The sequence below is a fragment of the Oncorhynchus mykiss genome, chromosome 17 (genome assembly GCF_057628025.1).
Source record: "Oncorhynchus mykiss isolate SJ-2025 chromosome 17, ASM5762802v1, whole genome shotgun sequence".
Taxonomy (NCBI): Eukaryota; Metazoa; Chordata; class Actinopteri; order Salmoniformes; family Salmonidae; genus Oncorhynchus; species Oncorhynchus mykiss.
The window spans coordinates 15,673,194-15,693,583 of record NC_143038.1 but is presented as its reverse complement, the minus strand read 5'-3'; the positions used below and the strand labels follow the sequence as shown (position 1 = coordinate 15,693,583).

Genomic DNA, 20,390 nt, shown 5'->3' with positions numbered 1-20,390 from the left:
GAGGGAGTTTGGAAGTGTTCATGTTTAATTAGATAAAATGTAGGTAATATTGTGCAACATCGTTACAATAAATATGTAGAGCTGGCACGTTAGCGTCGAGGACACAACCGCTCACTGTCCTAAAAATATCAGTGCGGGTTTTGTTTGTCTCATTTAATTATTTATTACATTTTGAATTGCCAGCTGGAAGCTCACGGGAAAAAGAAGTCTGCATTGTGTTTATGTACCACAGTGGTCTTTATTTAGCTGCACTCAGCACAAACACAAAGCAGTAGCGGCAAAAAGTAAAGCAGCTTCCCCCTCACCATAGTTAAATATCAAGGCAGTGGAAATGCAAAGTGTGGCCCCTTTTTTGAATGAAAATGAATGAATATATTGAACCACATTGAAATCATGGCAGGTGACACATAAACCAATACAAACACATAAATAAGTAATGTTGGGGATAGGAAACGTAATCTAAAGGACAAATCTTATATCGGTCTGCTAATACAAGACTATTAAAGGCCAAGTGCACTAGTTTTGTAAAAAAAATATATATATATAATAATAAAGATGTTAAGGGGTGCTGCAGCGCCCTCAGCATCCCTACTTCCTGCGGCTATGAGCACAGGTATGGTTTTGGGAGCAATTATTTTAAACCTTGAAATTGTATTAGTCTAACCAAGTTACTGAAATGAATTAGTTATCTCGTCGCATCAGATATTTTAGAGTGAAGTAGGTGAGGTTAACATTGACCCAATGCCGATCTAAATGCTTTAAGCAATGCTTTTTTCAAACTTGCCAGATTAAGGGAAAGCACTGGTCAGAATCAAAACCCAACAACTTTCCGTCTCAAAGCCTGCAAATGCATCTTTAGCTGTCCATTCAAACAGCGGCTGTCTATGACTAATACACATTCAGACTCTTCTCCAAAGGCTGCTCCAAAAGGCAGAGACTATCCCACAGTGCAAATTACATTTGTGTATTCATAAAGCACAATCCCCTGAACAGCCAATCAGATCTTTTATATTTGCGGGCAGACCAGACAGCTGAGGACTGCTTGACCTGAGGAAGGATTCAGTATGGCTAAAAAGTAGTGCTGAGCGATTAACCAGTGTCGGTTCAATTATTTAAATTCCATTTTATTTGGTTTTTTTCCTGTGAGCTCAATGTGCACATTGCACAGTTTCTCTAGAGATACATTTTTTTTTAGCCTGAGCTGTGTGATGGAAGTAGGGGGTTATAGTTTCCAACAGGCCAATATTTGAAAATAATAAATTGGCAAATATTATACAATCCAGGTGTGCAAAGCTATGCCAAAGGTGATTATAACATATTGACCCAGGGGTGTGAATACTTATGGAAATTAGATTTATGTATTTCATTTTCAATAAATCTGCTAAACATGTTTTCACTTTGTCATTATGGGTTATTGTGTGTAAATGGGTGAGAAAACAATATAATAAATGTTGAATTAAGGCTGTAACACAACAACATTTGGAAAAGGTCAAGGGGTATGAATATTTTCTGAAGGCACTGTATCTACCTCTCCTGTATCCCTACACATGTATTGGAACTGACCCAGTATATAGCTAGCTTACATCTCATGTTCTTATTTTTATTTGGTGTATATTAATGTTATTTTAGTACTACATTGATATTGATTACTTAACTTTTTATTTGAAGTAACTTTTATCTTCACGACGATCTTCATCCATAACCCTTCGGTCATACGGTAATTATGCCAGCACTACAGCTGAAGTGTTACAGCTCCAGCATCTTCAGTAAATGACAGTGCTACAGTTACTCAAGGCTACAAGAAGTCGCCTCATTGCCCATAACTGTCTCCATATTTATCTGTCTCTAGGAATGTGGCAGATTCATTCAGTTAATATTCATTTGTTCATGACCATGACACTATTTGAGATGCAGTATGGCTAACAATCAAATGTGTCCATCAACCTGTGTCTCTTGTTAGTAATAAGACCTTTCTCAGATCACGATTAAAATGTGGTCATGCAGACTGCAGAGGCTTTCCCAGAATCATTCTGGCATTAACCATGTAATCAATATCTTTATTAACCTAGTCGTGGGGTTTTATTTAGTCATTTCATCTGGTGAAATTGAATCGTGACAATGGATTCATATGTGGGTCAGGGGAATTTTTAAAAGTTCTTGGTGGTCGTATAATAAAACATAGATGAAGAACAAGAGAGTCGTTAGTACATAATGCTTTAGAGTGGATTATTGTAGTTGTTTAATGTTATAGGAAACAGCTGGTCATGAAACCATGAAATCATAACTGTGTTATTAGGAAATACAGCACAAATACTGTAGTCCATCACATTACTGTATAGATTTAGATTAGATTTAGACCTGTATCCCAGACTTGTATCCCACATTTCTCACAAGATCAGTAATATGGTCTGAAACTTGTCCAGCAACGTTTCCATAGGGTTTCTTAATACAGATATCTTTAATTGGTGAAAAATACATAATAACCTTATAGAGTAGAGGGATTTATTTTTTGTAAATCCAGATGTGTAATGTAAAAAGATCCTTCCTGTGAAGCGACTGCAGACGATGCAGTATGGGGTATTGCAGGTGGAAGACCAGCATTGTGCCTACTCAAGCGAGTCAGGGTCATTTCTCACACAGGAGATCATTATTGCACAGTGCGGCAGAACGGGTCCCATGCAGCAGGGCTGGGTTTCCGATCGATCAGGGGAAGCGAGAGGCCGTGATAGGGGTGGAGAGACAACGAAAGGGAAATAAAGAGGAAAAAGAGATAATGGGAAGAAGATGGAGAGAGAGATTGGTGATGACAGACAATACCCACCTAGTGTTTAATCAGCCTAGGGTGGAGAGGTGGTACACATAGGATTCAATGGAGGCCGCTGAGGAGAGGACAGCTCATTATATTGGCTGAACGGAGCGAATGGAATGGCATCAAACCATGTGTTTGATGCTATTCCACTGATCCTGCTCCAGCCATTACCACGAGCCCGTCCTCCCCGAATAAGGTGCCACCAACCTGGGTTCCCTATCTAGGGTTCTAGTTCTTCTCAAGGTTTTTCTTTACTCCAGTCGCCTTCTGCTCTTTGTGGATTTGAGGCCCATGCTTTTTTCCCCCGACCACTTCATTTGTAAAAAGTGATATACACATGAAAATGAATTGATTGAATGACTGACTACGAATTGAAATTCTTGGCACATGGACTTTGATCGAACTAGTGACTCATCTCTCTGCTGTAACAATATATTCCCAGAGCGCGTGTGTTAATCTATGAATCATTTTTGGTGCAAAGCCCCTTGCTGCTGCACTCAACTGCAATACTGAAGGTGTTTCTAACTTTGACCTTCTGAATTCTGGTACAGAGGGGAATAAAAAAAAATACAAATCTGTTTCATGGTAAAGCAGAAGAGGATCTGACCATTGCCCTGAAGGAGTCCCCCCCCCCCCCCCCCCACTCACCACCTAGGTTACTTCCCCTTCTGAAATGTCATGTTTTTTTTTTGTAACTTTATGCAAATCTCAAGGGCCTTTGTTTGTGCAATGAGATTTGGAAACAATTAGTATCACTAAGGGGAAGTATTTCTAACTTTAGATCTGTGGGTTTGACAAACATTTTCCCGCAAGTCTCCCATTCACATCAATGAATGATTGACGTGAAAGTAATGCATGCTTGTCCATACTTGGAATGGGGCCCCGACTATCTAGATAAAGCATTTATGAATTGTAAACATTTTACCAAGTAAGTTGATAGAACTGTGAAACGCTACAGGGGCGAGGAGTGGGGTTGGATGAGTCATCCATAACTATTTAATTAATATGATGTAACAGTTAAATGAAGGTGATATTAAAGATTCATACATAATTGACATCCATCTTGCAGGCACTGTAAGACAACAAGTAGAAAGCAGCTCTCTCGTCAAATGTAGAAAATGTACGCACTCGCTGTACTGTATGTCGCTTTGGATAAAAGCGTTTGCTAAGTGGCATATTTATATATACGATGCATTTTCACTTCTCTCACCTCAGATGCTGCTGCAATGTCAATCTTTGCATTGCCATTTACTTTTTTTAAACTAGTAATCGACAGCCTTGGAGACTTTTGATCATGTGTCATTTAATTTGGTTGATAAACTGGCGTGAATTTAAGTTTTCAAAATAAATCCAGATTGCATATCTCAGTAGCTCTGCTAAGAGCTCATTTCATTTTGTAAAGATAGATCCACAATGGGTATGTTCCTAGTTATTCCCTTTTCACAACCGACGAAAATAAATTACACAAATAGGAAGCTATTGAAATTCTTGTTGGTGAATCTGGTCCAGTCTCTCTAGAGTGTATGGTTCATTCATTAAACATAAACCACGTTTCCAACCACGTTTTTTATGCAAGTAAAGTCATACCGTGTAAAAAACAAAACAAAAAACACGAGTGCTGTGGTGGAAACAGGAAGTTTCGGTACAATTTTATAAATTGCAACAGATCATTTGTTTGTTTGACATAGTTGGATCTTTGTGTGTTAGTAAAATTAATGATGCGAGAAATGGCTGTGGAAATGCTTTTATGAGCAAATATTGATATAGTAACCATATCAAAGTAAACTTGGAGTCGCGATGACATGGTGTGTGGTCCTCCCACTATGACTTAAATGCGATAGACACATTAAGACATATTTTTATTTGTTACTTAAGTGAAGAGTACATTTTGTGTGCACTACGTCATCACACACAGATATTTATCTGCAACAAGTCATTTTGGTGGAAACGCCACAGGTGGGAAAATTAGCATATTTTCTTTATGCATATTTTTTAATATTCACATGAAAGTCTGTCGCCAATTGGATGGAAACCTATCTACTGTGTCAATTATGCAATCGAAATCAATATGACTTATTATACTCATCAATATTTGACCTTTTCGACATTCCCTGTCTAAATGCCTAATCAGCTCGCGTTAATGCAAAAGGTCTATGAAAAATGGTGCTTGTCGACAGACATCGAAAGCTATCATGATGGGCCTCCAGAATTGGCCCATCAACTGGTGTGTTACTGATTTCCATGGGCATAACCTACAGAAATGGGCCTCACGACCCTATGGCGGAACCCGGGTCGTGTTCATTAGGGCACACAATAAAAAAACAACAATGAGCGTTTCTAATTGGACAGGTCCAGGTAGTTCTTCAATTTGGTGCCTAATGATCACTGCCCTGTATCATACCTAACAGCAGGTTCTAGCATTAGCCAAATCAATCCCTCTGGTTACCTAACCTGAAAAGTATGGTGGATCAGTGGCTGCCTAAAGAGGCTTATGCACCTGAAAGCTTTTCTAGACTAAACAAAGCAGTAACCTTGATGACAGAGAGAAACCACATGCACCACGGCTAAGGGTGCAGATCGTGACAAACCATAATAGGATATGCGGTAAAAGTGAGCCATCGTAATAGTCAACATGACCTCTATTGCCTCTATACTCAAGTTTGAATTGGATGATGATGACAAGGACAGAGGATTGCATCTTGATGAAGCAACAGCCCCTTCTGATGAATAAGCTATGTCCTCCTCGTGAATATGCTGTGTTTTCTTCATCGAAGATGAATCAATTTCAGTACTTGGATTTTTTTTATTTATAGAAAATGCTGTGGGTTTTCAGTGATGTTCTTGGTTTACAAGTTATCAATTTGTTGTCTGTATTGAGGTTTTGAGTGGGTGTAATGAGTCAATGAAGAAACGCTCTCATTGCTACCATGGTTAAAGTCTAGAAGCTTATTGCACTGATATTCAGTTCAATAAGACATAGCGGCCCATTTGTTAAAAAATGCAACATTAAAAAATAATGAATGAATCTGCACCATTAATAATAATCTGTCAAATTATGCATTTCTAACATACTATTCAAACGCCATGATGATTGCCATATTGTAACGATCCTCGCTAATGAGCCCACCTTACAAGTCCCCCTAAGTGAGCTAACCCTATTGGAGCAATCCGTAGGTTGTCTTTAACACAAGCGACCTGGGTTCTATAATATTTTGACAAAGGCTGAGAGAGCATAGTGTAGTTGATACTTTGTTTAGAGGCCTTATCTTTTTTACAGGTAAGGAACAAGTCAGTAAACAGGTTCAATTACAGACAAACAAAAGCGAGACGAGGACATTTTGATAAAAAATGGAGGACAAGGTGAATCCATTATTAAGTCATTATTCAACATTTGTCAAATGTCACTTTGTGCAATTACTTGTCCCTGGAAGGAAATATTGTACTATGCAATACAAAGACCGGGAACTGGCCACCATCTCACTTCCTCTTGGTCCAAGAAAATTCTTTAAAGACACGTTCCACAGAGAATCAATTATGGTGTAACCTCGTTCCCAGATATTGCGAACATTGACCGGATGTGTCTGGGAACGAGATTTAACTATGGTGAAACAGCAAGGCCAGCGTCACAAATTAAGTGTGAGACACCAAGTACAACTGACTCTGCATGATGAAGGTAGACTCAGCAATGACATCAGTTTGGGCAGATTGTTGTTGTTTATGCCTGTAAGGCAGAAGTCATTTCATTTATGCTGCTGTTGATGTCAAGCCAAAAGTTGCCCCACTCTGTTTGATGATGAAATATTGCTGAGTCTATCTTTTAAGCAGTTCCCATAAAGAGAAGGTGCCACACCCACCAAAAAAGCAATCTTTGAGAAAGATCAATTGAGGTTGACGTGTCAGCTTTTTAAAATAAATAAATAAGAGCACTATTCATTGAGGGAGATGCCATCACCTTTCCTTTTATTAACTGCAGGACACAGAGAGATCTCTGTCCCAATATTCTTAAATAGCTCTCGTTTCCCTCCAGACCACTGTTACGGAAAGGACTGGATAGGTGAAAAATAAAGAACTTAGGAGTCTATCCAATCTTTTTTGACAATCAATAAGCTATTGGAGTCTATTGAGACACAGAGAGAGAGCAATGTTCCCGGGCAGCTTACCCTCTTTCTGAGGTTATAGGTGAGCAGCAGATTGCGGGAGAAGTGGTTAGAGAAGGCCGTGTAGAACTCCAGAACTTTCTGCAGAGCTTCACGCTTGATGACGTGGAGGTCGCAGTAAGTCAAGGCCCGGACGTTGGCGCAAGCCTGGGCTAGGGTCACCTCCTTCCAGAAGATGTCCCCAAACACGTCTCCCTTTCCTGTGAAGATACAAAACGGGGGATAGAAAGGGGAGAGAGAAGTAGTGAAGTAGAGAAGTGAATGATAACAAGGGAAACCCCATCCACAATGATATGAATCTAACTGCCATGAAGCTAATCTTGCAGCCTTTCATGGTAGTACAAAGTCAAAAGCCCAAGGTCATACCTCTATCCTGAAATGTTCTTCAATGCAAACTGCCTGTACAATGTGAACACACACAAAAAAAGACCATTTAAAAAAAGAGTGCTAACCGTAACGTAACTGGTATTTAAAAAATATTTAGTTTGAGACCAACGGGGTAAAATGATACACAGTGCATTTGCGATACCAATTGTAGAAGCCTTGTCGCCTACAAGGCAAACAGACGCTGTACTGAATTGTAAAACAACATATTCCAGCTCTTACTAATGAAAAGTTGCATCCCTCACTTCACCGAGCTTCTACTTTTCTGGAAACAGATCGAAAAAACTATTAGCCAAGAGTCCATAAGCCATGGTTATTAACACATATGCAGACCTTTTGGTTTCCACACATGAAAATGCAAATCTGTCCCTCTCCAGTGTCCAAATTGGATTGATGAAATGCATCAGACAGCTTATGGGAGATTTGGGAGTTACAGTGTAGCTTTGAGTGACTGGGTAAATATAGCTTTGTGAATAAAATAGACTGGGGGGGGGGGGGGGGGGGGAATATACTGAACAAAAATATAAACGCAACATGTAAAGTGTTGGTCCCATGTTTCATAAGCTGAGATAAAAGATCCCAGAAATGTTCCATAATTATTTCTCTCAAATGTTGTGCACACATTTGTTTATATACCGGTTAGTGAGCATTTCTCCTTTGCCAAGATAGTCCATCCACCTGATAGGTGCAGCTTGTGTTGGACAATAAAATGCCACTCTAAAATGTGTAGTTCTGTCACCACAACACAATGTCAGAAATGTCTCAAGTTTTGAGGGAGCGTGCAATTTGCATGCTGACCACAGGAATGTCCACCAGAGCTGTTGCAAGATAATTGAATGTTAATTTCTCTACCATAAGCCACCTCCAACATTGTTTGAGAATTTAGCAGTACATTCAACCAGCCACACAACTACAGGCCACGTGTAACCACACCAGCCTAGGACCTCCACATCCAACCTTTTCACCTGCGGGATCGTCTGAGACCAGCCACTCGGATAGCTGATGAAACGGAGGAGTATTTCTGTCTGTAATAAACCCTTTTGTGGGGGAGAACTCATTCTGATTGGCTGATGGTAATAGCTCACATCAACACCATTATACCAGAAACCCTAGACCCACTCCAATTTGCATACCGCCCAAACAGATCCACAGATGATGCAATCTCTATTGAACTCCACACTGCCCTTTCCCACCTGGACAAAAGGAACACTTATGTGAGAATGCTATTCATTGACTACAGCTCAGCATTCAACACCATAGTACCCTCAAAGCTCATCACTAAGCTATGGATCCTGGGACTAAACATCTCCCTCTGCAACTGGATCCTGGACTTCCTGACGGTCCGCCCCCAGGTGGTGAGAGTAGGTAGCAACTCATCTTCCACGCTGATCCTCAACACTGGAGCTCCCAGGGTTGCGTGCTCAGTCCCCTCCTGTACTCCCTGTTCACCCACGACTGCATGGCCAGGCACGATTCCAACACCATCATTAAGTTTGCAGACGACACAACAGTGGTAGGCCTGGTCAGTGACAACGATGAGACAGCCTATTTGGAGGAGGTCAGAGACCTGGCCGGGTGGTGCCAGAATAACAACCTAGCCCTCAACGTAACCAAGACTAAGGAGATGATTGTGGACTACAGGAAAAGGAGGCTTGAACACACCCCCATTCTCATCGAAGGGGCTGTAGTGGAGCAGGTTGAGAGCTCCAAGTTCCTTGGTGTCCACATCAACAACAAACTAAAATGGTCCAAACACACCAAGGCAGTTGTGAAGAGGGCACCACAAAGCATATTCCCTCTCAGGAAACTAAAAAGATTTGGCATTGGTCCTGAAATCCTCAAAAGGTTCTACAGCTGCAACATCGAGATATGGTTGCATCACTGCCTGGTACGGCAATTGCTCGGCCTCTGACCGCAAGGCACTACAGAGGGTAGTGCGTACGGTCCAGTACATCACTGCGGCTAAGCTGCCTGCCATCCAGGACCTCTACACCATGCGGTGTCAGAGGAAGGCCCTAAAAATTGACCCCAGCCACCCCAGTCATAGACGGTTCTGTCTACTACCGCATGGCAAGCGGTACCGGAGTGCCAAGTCTAGGACAAAAAGGCTTCTCAACAGTTTTTACCCCTAAGCCATAAGACTCCTGAACAGGTAATCAAATGGATACCCGGACTATTTGCATTGTGTGCTCCCCACGACTACCGCCCTGTAGCACTCACTTCCGTCATCATGAAGTGCTTTGAGAGAAGTGCTTTACTCGATACCATCTACTGCATCTTGACCTATGCCGTTCTGTACCATCACTCATTCATATATCTTTATGTACATATTCTTCACAATTTACACTTGTGTGTATAAGGTAGTTGTTGTGAAATGGTTAGGTTAGATTACTCGTTGGTTATTATTACTGCATTGTCGGAACTAGAAGCACAAGCATTTCGCTACACTCAATTAACATCTGCTAACCATGTGTATGTGACAAATAACATTTGATTTGAAATGTTAATATCCTCTTCCCATTGGGTTCGTATATCTACTTTTCAATTCACATTACATCCTTGCTTTACCTTTCGTTGTGGTTGACAATGCAACATTCTTGGCCGACAGCTCAAATATACCGTAAATATCACAGTAGCCACTTGCCAGTACGCACAAACTATTTAACAAGCAGAGCAACTTTTCTTCTAAAAAAAACTACAAACTATTGTTGAATAATGCTACAATCCACAAGCAATGATTTATTTTCTCATCCGTACACATTAAATTAGCTAGCAATACAAAGCGAACTCCTGCTAACTAACATTAACATGCTTCGTGATCAAGTAACGTTAGCATATAAATAATGAACGTTTATCCCTCCCATACGGATATAAAGGTAAAGTAACGTTATCATACAGTATCATTCATATAATAATATAGGCTGCACAGCTACAAAACATTAGCTAAGTAAACAAAATAATTGATGCAGTCTTACAAACGTGCTGGCTTTAGCGGAATGCTGACGTTTAGCTGAACCATAGCTAGATATGCGCTCTTAGGCTTACACTAGCTACCATATTAAAAATACCTTAGAACAAACCAGGCTTAATTTGATCAATATCATGGTTGTCATTATATTACGTGTTTGGCCGAACCCGAAAAACCTGAACTTGATCAATCCACGTTGAGGGATGATCCAGTGTTTTTTTATATGACCGTAAAACATTTTTATGATGACTATAACATTTGTTGGCACCTTCAATTCTTGCATATTTTCTCATAAGAAGCATTTTTCACCATTCTGTCTGCTCGGGCAAATTTGCCGAAATGCTAAACATGGAACCAAATCAGAACTCCCGTACATACCCCTTGTGATGACGGCACCCAATGGCCTGCATCTATCTACGATGTAAACACAGCCTCTGGTGAAAACACGAGCTTCTGTCTGACGAAGAGGAACATAGCTCCCAAAAACTGAAATAAGATAAATATCTATTTAAGTGCACTTGAAATATGCAAAATGCAATCCGATTTGTCCTGATCTTATGAAGATGTAACTCCGTTGATCATTTAGCCAATTTATTGAAAGCTAGCCAATGTTACAGTTTGACTAGCCTAGCCAGATACTGTAAATGCCAATTTGTGTTTCAATAGCTCTCTGTCAGTGAATCAAATTTTTTGTATCAAGTTTTGGCCTGATTATATGTCTAATTTCATATAACTAGCTGCAGGCTTAAAGAAACCAAAATAAAAGCATGTAGATATAAATATGTGTGTGTGTGTCATGTATGCTAGAATGGAGATTTTAAAAAAGGACAGCTGCATATGCATATTGGCCAAACACATATAGCATACCTTGCAATACAATCTTCTCTAAAAACAGTTGTACAATGTGCTCTGCAATAAGATTCCTTAAACCAGACGAGTTCTCAAATAGCAGCTGCCTAATACCATGTTGGATGCATTGGAATAATCTTTTTTAAATGTTTTTTATTTAACATTTATTTAACTAGGCAAGTCAGTTGAGAACAAATTCTGATTTACAATGAAGCCCTACACCACCTGATAAAGAGCCTGTAGGCGTATATGAAATTAATGTTTGTTTCAAATACTAAAATGTTATGTGAACGTCAGAATATTTAGGTGGTTTAAATTATTTACTTTTCTACTAACCTTCTAAAAGTTGACCATGCCAAAATCTTCCCAATCCATTCATTATTCTACTAACAATGAGTGTGAGACATGTTTTCCATAATCTAAGTTTCATGCATATACTGTACATATGAACAAAGACCACCATTACAAATAGTGTTTCACCATTTATTGTACGGAGACAAATAGAAAAAGGTGTCTCAGGCAGTATTTGAAGTATCTAAAAATAGTGTAACCTACCAATGAATGTACATCAAGTGCCGTGGAGGTAACAATCTTACAATGTTGCAGTCCAAAAATGTAAGCTTTACCATCTATGCCAAAAGCCTGGACCTCTGATGGAGACCGTAGAACTGTCATCGTGGCATGCTTCAGTATTCCCCCTTCTCTCTAGGAGCATTTGTGTTCCCAGGCCCCATAGGTGTATCGAAAGGATCCCACCCTGGTCACCAACTGTACATTGGTCGAAAGTTTACATACACCTTAGCCAAATACATTTAATCTCAGTTTTTCACAATTCCTGACATTTAATCCTAGTAAAAATTCCCTGTCTTAGGTCAGTTAGGATCACAACTTTATTTTAAGAATGTGAAATGTCAGAATAATAGTAGAGATAATGAATTATTCCAGCTTGTATTTCTTTCATCACATTCCCAGTGGGTCAGAAGTGTACCTACACTCAATTAGTATTTGGTTGCATTGCCTTCAATTTTTTCAAACTTGGGTCAAACGTTTTGGGCAGCCTTCCACAAGCTTCCCACAATAAGTTGGGTTAATTTTGGCCCATTCCTCCTTACAGAGCTGGAATAACTGAGTCAAGTTTGTAGGCCTCCTTACTCGCACATGCTTTTTTCAGTTCTGCCAACACACATCTATAGGATTGAGGTCAGGGCTTTGTGATGGCCTCTCCAATACCTTTACGTTGTTGTCCTTGCCACAACTTTGTAAGTATGCTTGGGGTCATTGTCCATTTGAAAGAACCATTTGTGACCAAGCTTTAACTTCCTGACTGATGTCTTGAGATGTTGCTTCAATATATCCACATAATTTACCTCCTCATGATGCCATCTATTTTGTGAAGTGCACCAGTCCCTCCTGCAGCAAAACACCCTCACAACATGATGCTGCCACCCCCGTGCTTCACAGTTGGGATGGTGTTCTTTGGCTTGCAAGCCTCCCCTTTTCTTCTTCCAAGCATAACGATGGTCATTATGGCCAAACAGTTCTATTTTTGTTTCATCAGACCAGAGGACATTTGTCCCAAAAGTCAATCTTTGTCCCCATGTCTAGTTGCAAACCGTAGTCTGGCTTTTTTTATGGCGGTTTTGGAGCAGTGGCTTCTTCCTTGCTGAGTGGCCTTTCAGGATATGTCGATATAGGACTCGTTTTACTGTGGATATAGACACTTTGTACCTGTTTCCTCCAGCATCTTCACAAGGTCCTTTGCTGTTGTTCCAGGATTGATTTGCACTTTTCGCACCAATGTTCGTTCATCTCTAGGAGACAGAACACGTCTCCTTCCTGAGTGGTATTACGGCTGCGTGTTCCCATGGTGTTTATACATGCGTACTATTGTTTGTACAGATGAACGTGGTACCTTCAGGCGTTTGGAAATTGCTCCCATGGATAAACCAGACTTGTGGAGGTCTACAATTTTTTCTGAAGTCTTGGCTGATTTTCACATGATGTCAAGCAAAGGGGCACTGAGTTTGAAGGTAGGCCTTGAAATAGATCCACAGGTACACCTCCAATTGACTCAAATGATGTCACTTAGCCTATCATTAGCTTCTAATGCACAAAGTAGATGTCCTAACCAACTTGCCTTAACTATAGTTTGTTAACAAGAAATTTGTGGAGTGGCTGAAAAACGAGTTTTAATGACTCCAACCTAAATGTATGTCAACTTCCGACTTCAACTGTAGCTGACGGATGTAGAGAGAGACAAGTGCCTTAGCAGAATGCACTCTAAAGCTTGTATGGTCCAGAGACGAGAACTCTACCATCTATGGGGAAAGCCTGGGCTCCTGACTGGGGCAATATAATTCTCCCCACTGCATGTTACAATATTAATCTATTTGTCACCTGTTAAACTGAATCTAAACTGAGATGCTCAAACAAGCACGTGTATCTGTAGTTGGTGTTCTTTAACTCTGAAATGCACTACACCGTGTAAGACAAAACCCACGAAGTAAAGACAACAGGCAAATGCATATGCAGTCTCAACTTCTAAATAGTGACAGCAAGTCTAGTTCAAATTACAGTAGGATAGTTCTCCTCACAGGTGAGTGAATCAGCCCATGCTTAGTGAATGGCATGCGGTTGATCTCTTAAAGCAGGAAACAGGAGAGCTGAATAAATCATATGAGACAAAAGTGAGAGACAAGAATAAATAAAACTAATCACAGTAAAGGAATGTAGTTCCTGCCCCATCCTGACAGTCTGGGGCAGGGTGCTCTGCATTCATCCTACTCCAACTATTGACATATGTGGTATTTCTTATTAATCAGTATGAATTAAATTAATGGGTCCTGCCTTGATGACTGTATTAGATTTACACTGCTAGTCCTATAGATTTGTGTAGTCTTAAATTATTACTTGAAATAAACTGGTAGTTAAAATGCTGCTCATCTCAGAATGACTTGCTAGCTAATGATAAAGCTATCTGCTACTGCTAGGTGGCAACATATCTACTTGTTGTAACTAGCTAGCTAACTATCAAGCTAGCTACATTACCAATGTTGCTGTGTTCTAAATTGGGAGTAATTTTACAGCTTGCATTGATTGTATTGTGTTTCTATAACTAAATAGTTAGATTACATAAAACACTTCACCTAATAGCAGTTTGTCGGACAGCGATCTCTCTCGAGGATTCACCAGCCGTTTACTAGGTTTAGATAGGGACAACGTGATTGGCTGACATGATCAGCAGAGAGAGTACACAAGTTTTCATTCGTTTACAGTTTAGTACTCACAATGTTTGCCTATCCAGCTAGCGAACGTATTTTTTTTAAATGTGCAAGAATTTACATTACCAACCAACAGAAATTCATATACACAATATGTAAAAACCAGCTCCTCCCTCGACAGAGTTTCGAACATTTCGAAAACTAAATCATAGCTTGCAATAGCTCACCACCTATATGAGGTAAAAGCAAATTGCAACTGAAAATGATAATTCCCTGGGGAGTTACTTCTTGCCTGGACCTCGGTGCAGTCAAGCAAAAAAACAAAACACTGTTGAGATTTAAAGCTACGGCTGTTACTACAATTTCTATTTCAGGTAAAAAAAAATAGATAAAAGAAGTGTAAAAAAAAAGAAGGAAAATGTATGTACATTTCAGCCATTTTAAAAACATTGCTATTACAATTTTACGTAAATGTTGGCTCAACGAGACAATTCTGTTTACATTACAGTGCTTAGAGGTGGGCAACTGTTGGGAGAGTGTCATGTGCTACCTCCGGAGGTAGCAGTCGAAACGTGACAAGCTCGCAAGTTTACATTCCGGTATATGTGTAGCTGAGTGTATTTCTGCAAAAAGTGTAGTGAAAAAGTCTAGTGAAGACCCTCTTAGTGCGGGATATTCTCCTGCTCATTTCTTAAAGGTTAAGTCCCAGCTAGAGGGAGAGAGCAATCCAAATATTTATCCCTGGCGTAAATATGAGCTCCATCGTGATAACCAGTCTTCTAGCTTGACGATTTGGAGGAACAAACAATCACCAAAAGGATGCAGAGAGCAGCCCTAGAGTATTGTAAATTCATCATCCCACTTCCTACCAGCGTTTTTCTGTCACAGTGACACAGCTAATCTCTGTGAGGATGAGGTATCAGACCATCATCTGACCAGCATCTGTCAGAGGTCTGACTCAAGAGTGCCCCTTCTCCTCCCCCACTTTGTCTGAAGGAACCAAGAAAAAGGTTCTCTGTGTTGTAAGTCTATTTGGAAGACACTACATAAACACAGCATAACACCTTCAAAAGCAATTTAAATATATTTTTAAATGCTTATATCACACAAGTATTTGAAAATAATATCAACCACTACAGGTTGACACAAATATGGCATGTGTGTTCCTATATAGTGGGTGGCTAAGCTGAAAAACTTTTGACTCAATTGTAATAGAGCAGGGGTTTCAAATCTGGTCCAGGACTTCCCTAAACTGAAACTATTTTTTCCTAGCCCAAAACTATAATACCTGATTTACCTAATCAACTAGTCATCAAGCCCTTGTGGTTGGGATTTGGTGCGGTAGTGTTGGGATAGAACAAAACCTGTGCAGCCAGTCTGGGATGACCCAAGTAGCTAAATTGAAAGCAAAGTGAAAATGAGTGCAAAGCTGCCTGTTATGAGTGCAATAAGTTCCATCGCAACCTATTATAAACATAAAGCCCCCAGCTACTATCCAATCAAAGCCACATTGACATTATCCCACCCCTGGTTACCCAATATAGGCTTGAAAGGCCAAATGTAACACAATATCTCCAATTCATTTCCAGCATTTTACCGTCTGTCTGTTTAATGCGCACGTTTGTCTATCACTCCATAGTAGGGATGGGTGGTTCGCGAACAAGTCGGCTCTAAGAGCCGGCTCTTGTAGGTGAACGTTGGGAGCCGGCTCGCATGTCAGAAGAGCAGAACCTATTTACAAAATAATTGTTTAAAATTAAGATATGAATAATCAAAAGATTTAAATGAAAATAATGATCTAATTCAAATAATAAAAAATATAAAAAAATAATATAGGCCTAAATGCTCAAGCGCACACATTTGTTCTGACTGTCTGCTCAGACTAACAGCCTCACCTGTTGTTCCTGTCAATCAGACACGCAGTGTCAACCAATGAACCAAAGATGCGTGAGGGAGGGCCGAGCCAACTCACTCACAGTCACACACTTAGCAGCTGAGGAGAGAGAGGAAGGACAGCTGTGAAAACAACAGCTGGAAAATTAGTCAGAAGCACAGTAGCATTTGGATGCATTTTAATAATGTAGACAATGTTAGAGCACAGTGTAGAATTTGCCAAAACAAAATCTCATATAATGTCGGTTCTACGCACAACCTACACCGGCATATGCAAACTGTGCACCCAACTGTGAAGCTTTATGCACATTTGAACATCTTGGCCATGTTCTGTTATAATCTCCACCCGGCACAGCCAGAAGAGGACTGGCCACCCCACATAGCCTGGTTCCTCTCTAGGTTTCTTCCTAGGTTTTGGCCTTTCTAGGGAGTTTTTCCTAACCACCGTGCTTCTACACCTGCATTGCTTGCTGTTTGGGGTTTTAGGCTGGGTTTCTGTACAGCACTTTGAGATATCAGCTGATGTATGAAGGGCTATATAAAGACATTTGATTTGATTTGGACCAGTTTATGCCAAAGTCTATGTCTGTAGCAAAACAAGGCCAAATTGATATGGCATTGGCTAAAATGATTGCCAGAGGACAGAGGTTTTAAAAATTATAGCAACAGTCTAAATCCAATGTACACAATTCCAAGCAGGAAAACCCTTTCAAAATCACTTATTCCTAAGCTGTACGAGAGCACACAGGCTTCAGTGCGGGAAAGAGTCCAAAAAGCTACTGCAGTTTGCCTTACCACTGACTGCTGGACATCAAGGGTAAACACTTCTTACATGTCGGTTACATGCCACTTCATTGAAGATTTTTTTTTTTATGTCTAGCTGTCTTCTGGACTGCTTTGAGTTCAGCGACAGACACACCTCAGAGAACCTGGCAGAGGAACAGTTGAGAGTTGCCAGAGAATGGCAAGTAGACAAAAAAGTGGACAAAGTGAAAGCAGCTGTGTAATACTTCCACAGGAGCACAGTTGGTGCTGAAAAACTAATGTCTACACAATGCCAGATGGGGATGCCTGAGCTGAGGCCTAAACAAGACTGCACTACAGGGTGGAATTCAACATGTTATATGTTGAAGCAGTTTCTTGAGTCAAAGAATGCCATAATCTCTACCCTGGCCATTGTCAATGCACCTGCTGATGCTCTGACCCAAGAGGAATGGGAGGTGGTGGAGGAGGTGTGCAGAGTCCTGGAACCCTTTGAGCAGGTCACTGTGGAGTTCAGTGGAGAGAGGTACAGTAAGCAGTTATTGCTACATCATTATTTAATCCAGTATTATATATGTATATGAGCAGTAGATGAGAATGTAGTATCAGTAGACAAAACATGAACCTGAACTAATAAGTTACCGTTCTCTCTTTCAGCTATGTGACAGCCTCAAAAATGACACTACTATGTAAGGGTCTGCAGCGAATCACAGCCAAACATCAGAGAGAAGCAAATGTAACCACAGGACATGTGACAGAGTTGATGGACACCCTATGTTCATCAATGGACAGGAAGTGCCACAGAATGGAATATAATCACGTGCTATCAGAAACCGCTGCACTTACACAGTAGTGTGCCAGAGCAATTGATGCCAGAGCGGTTGATGAGGCTCTTCAAAGAATAACCCCATCAAAAGGGAGGGACAGGCCCAGCAGTCAGCTGGCTCAGGCACCAGGGCAACAGGAAGAAGAGGGATCAGATGGAGCAGAAGCTCCAGCAGTAGTGCCACAAACGTCTGCTGTTTGGATGCTGTTTGACGAGAGAGCAACTGGGGATGCAGCACGAAGGAATCCCTCAGCAGATGCCATAATGGAGGTCCGATCCTATTTGGAGGAGCTCCTGGTGGAAGAACAAGGCCTCTGTCTACCTACGGCTTACCAAAGTCATGACAGGGAGACTCTGCATAGTGGCCACATCCGTTCCCTCTGAGGGGGTCTTCTCGAAAACGGGACAAATAATTACCGAGAGAAGTAACTGCATCAGCCCCTCGAAAGGGAGGCAGCTTGCATTTCTGAATGAAAATCTCTCTCTCTCATAAAAGCTAAATATGGTCAGCGTTGCTGTGTGCTGCTGGTTATAACATGGCAATAAAGAAGAAAAATGGAGCCGGACGTATTTAAAGTATTAAAACATATGTCATTTTCTTAACCCATCTAGTGACTAAATGACAGCATAGGTTTCAAGTATCATGCTAGCTAGACTTGCGTTTTAGCCCGGGAGAAATTACAGGAGAGACGGGTGGGACGAAAGTAACACAATCTAAACTGATGAGCACATGCCATGGTCTCCTCTAGTTCATTTTGCTTTTATAGTGTTAGCATAAACAGTATAAACAAGTGACCATATAATTATATATGACATTAGAATTATGCCTTAATCAATTGACTTGATGTATCAGTTAAAAACAGTTGTCAAAAATATCTTCATGGCTCTGGTGGTCAATTACCTTATGTCAAGCCATGGAAATGCATGATGAATTTGCAGTTTGTGAAGAGAATAAAGACATTTATTCTATCACGAGGAGCGTTCATGACAAGGATTACTGGAGCGCACCTGATAGGAAGGACTAATTTTGAACATGTTTAAACAATTTTGAAAATTGTGAAAAAATTCCTTTTAAAATGAGATGAGAAAATATGGTTAATATAGCTATTATATAATCCATTTTTGTCCGATTTAATATTGTAAGGAAAAATATTCTGGTGGCGCAAAATTGCGATGTTTTTTCATTTCCATTTTTGATGTAATTATTTTTTTTAAAGTCGTTCTCATGCTAGAAAAGGTTGGAGAACCCTGCTGTACACCTACAGTGCCTTTTAAATGAAAGTGTGACCAAGTTCCCTTCACATTAGGTCCCAGTCATTTCAGAAAGTGTCCTTTTGTCTTCATTTGACTTCTTATGTGGTTAAACCGAACAGATGTAGGATCTTAATGATTATTATTTGTTTTATTGTTACATACAGTGCCTTGCGAAAGTATTCGGCCCCCTTGAACTTTGCGACCTTTTGCCACATTTCAGGCTTCAAACATAAAGATATAAAACTGTATTTTTTTGTGAAGAATCAACAACAAGTGGGACACAATCATGAAGTGGAACGACATTTATTGGATATTTCAAAAATTTTTAACAAATCAAAAACTGAAAAATTGGGCGTGCAAAATTATTCAGCCCCTTTACTTTCAGTGCAGCAAACTCTCTCCAGAAGTTCAGTGAGGATCTCTGAATGATCCAATGTTGACCTAAATGACTAATGATGATAAATACAATCCACCTGTGTGTAATCAAGTCTCCGTATAAATGCACCTGCACTGTGATAGTCTCAGAGGTCCGTTAAAAGCGCAGAGAGCATCATGAAGAACAAGGAACACACCAGGCAGGTCCGAGATACTGTTGTGAAGAAGTTTAAAGCCGGATTTGGATACAAAAAGATTTCCCAAGCTTTAAACATCCCAAGGAGCACTGTGCAAGCGATAATATTGAAATGGAAGGAGTATCAGACCACTGCAAATCTACCAAGACCTGGCCGTCCCTCTAAACTTTCAGCTCATACAAGGAGAAGACTGATCAGAGATGCAGCCAAGAGGCCCATGATCACTCTGGATGAACTGCAGAGATCTACAGCTGAGGTGGGAGACTCTGTCCATAGGACAACAATCAGTCGTATATTGCACAAATCTGGCCTTTATGGAAGAGTGGCAAGAAGAAAGCCATTTCTTAAAGATATCCATAAAAAGTGTTGTTTAAAGTTTGCAACAAGCCACCTGGGAGACACACCAAACATGTGGAAGAAGGTGCTCTGGTCAGATGAAACCAAAATTGAACTTTTTGGCAACAATGCAAAACGTTATGTTTGGCGTAAAAGCAACACAGCTGAACACACCATCCCCACTGTCAAACATGGTGGTGGTAGCATCATGGTTTGGGCCTGCTTTTCTTCAGCAGGGACAGGGAAGATGGTTAAAATTGATGGGAAGATGGATGGAGCCAAATACAGGACCATTCTGGAAGAAAACCTGATGGAGTCTGCAAAAGACCTGAGACTGGGACGGAGATTTGTCTTCCAAC

The 20,390-nt window shown here is 40.4% G+C and overlaps 1 protein-coding gene across 2 annotated transcripts in view; it reads right to left on the bottom strand.

The window, feature by feature from the left end:
- LOC110493775 (voltage-gated delayed rectifier potassium channel KCNH1) overlaps positions 1-20,390 on the bottom strand; it is a 59,272-nt gene that overhangs the window by 11,869 nt on the left and 27,013 nt on the right. The window contains exon 11 of one of the 2 annotated variants that reach the window (XM_021568248.3): positions 6,970-7,166. In XM_021568248.3, the coding sequence (XP_021423923.1) occupies positions 6,970-7,166 (197 nt within the window). Of the gene's footprint in view, positions 1-6,969; positions 7,167-16,443; positions 17,548-20,390 lie in introns of those variants that run through there. The other variant, XM_090204899.1, reaches the window with a different exon arrangement.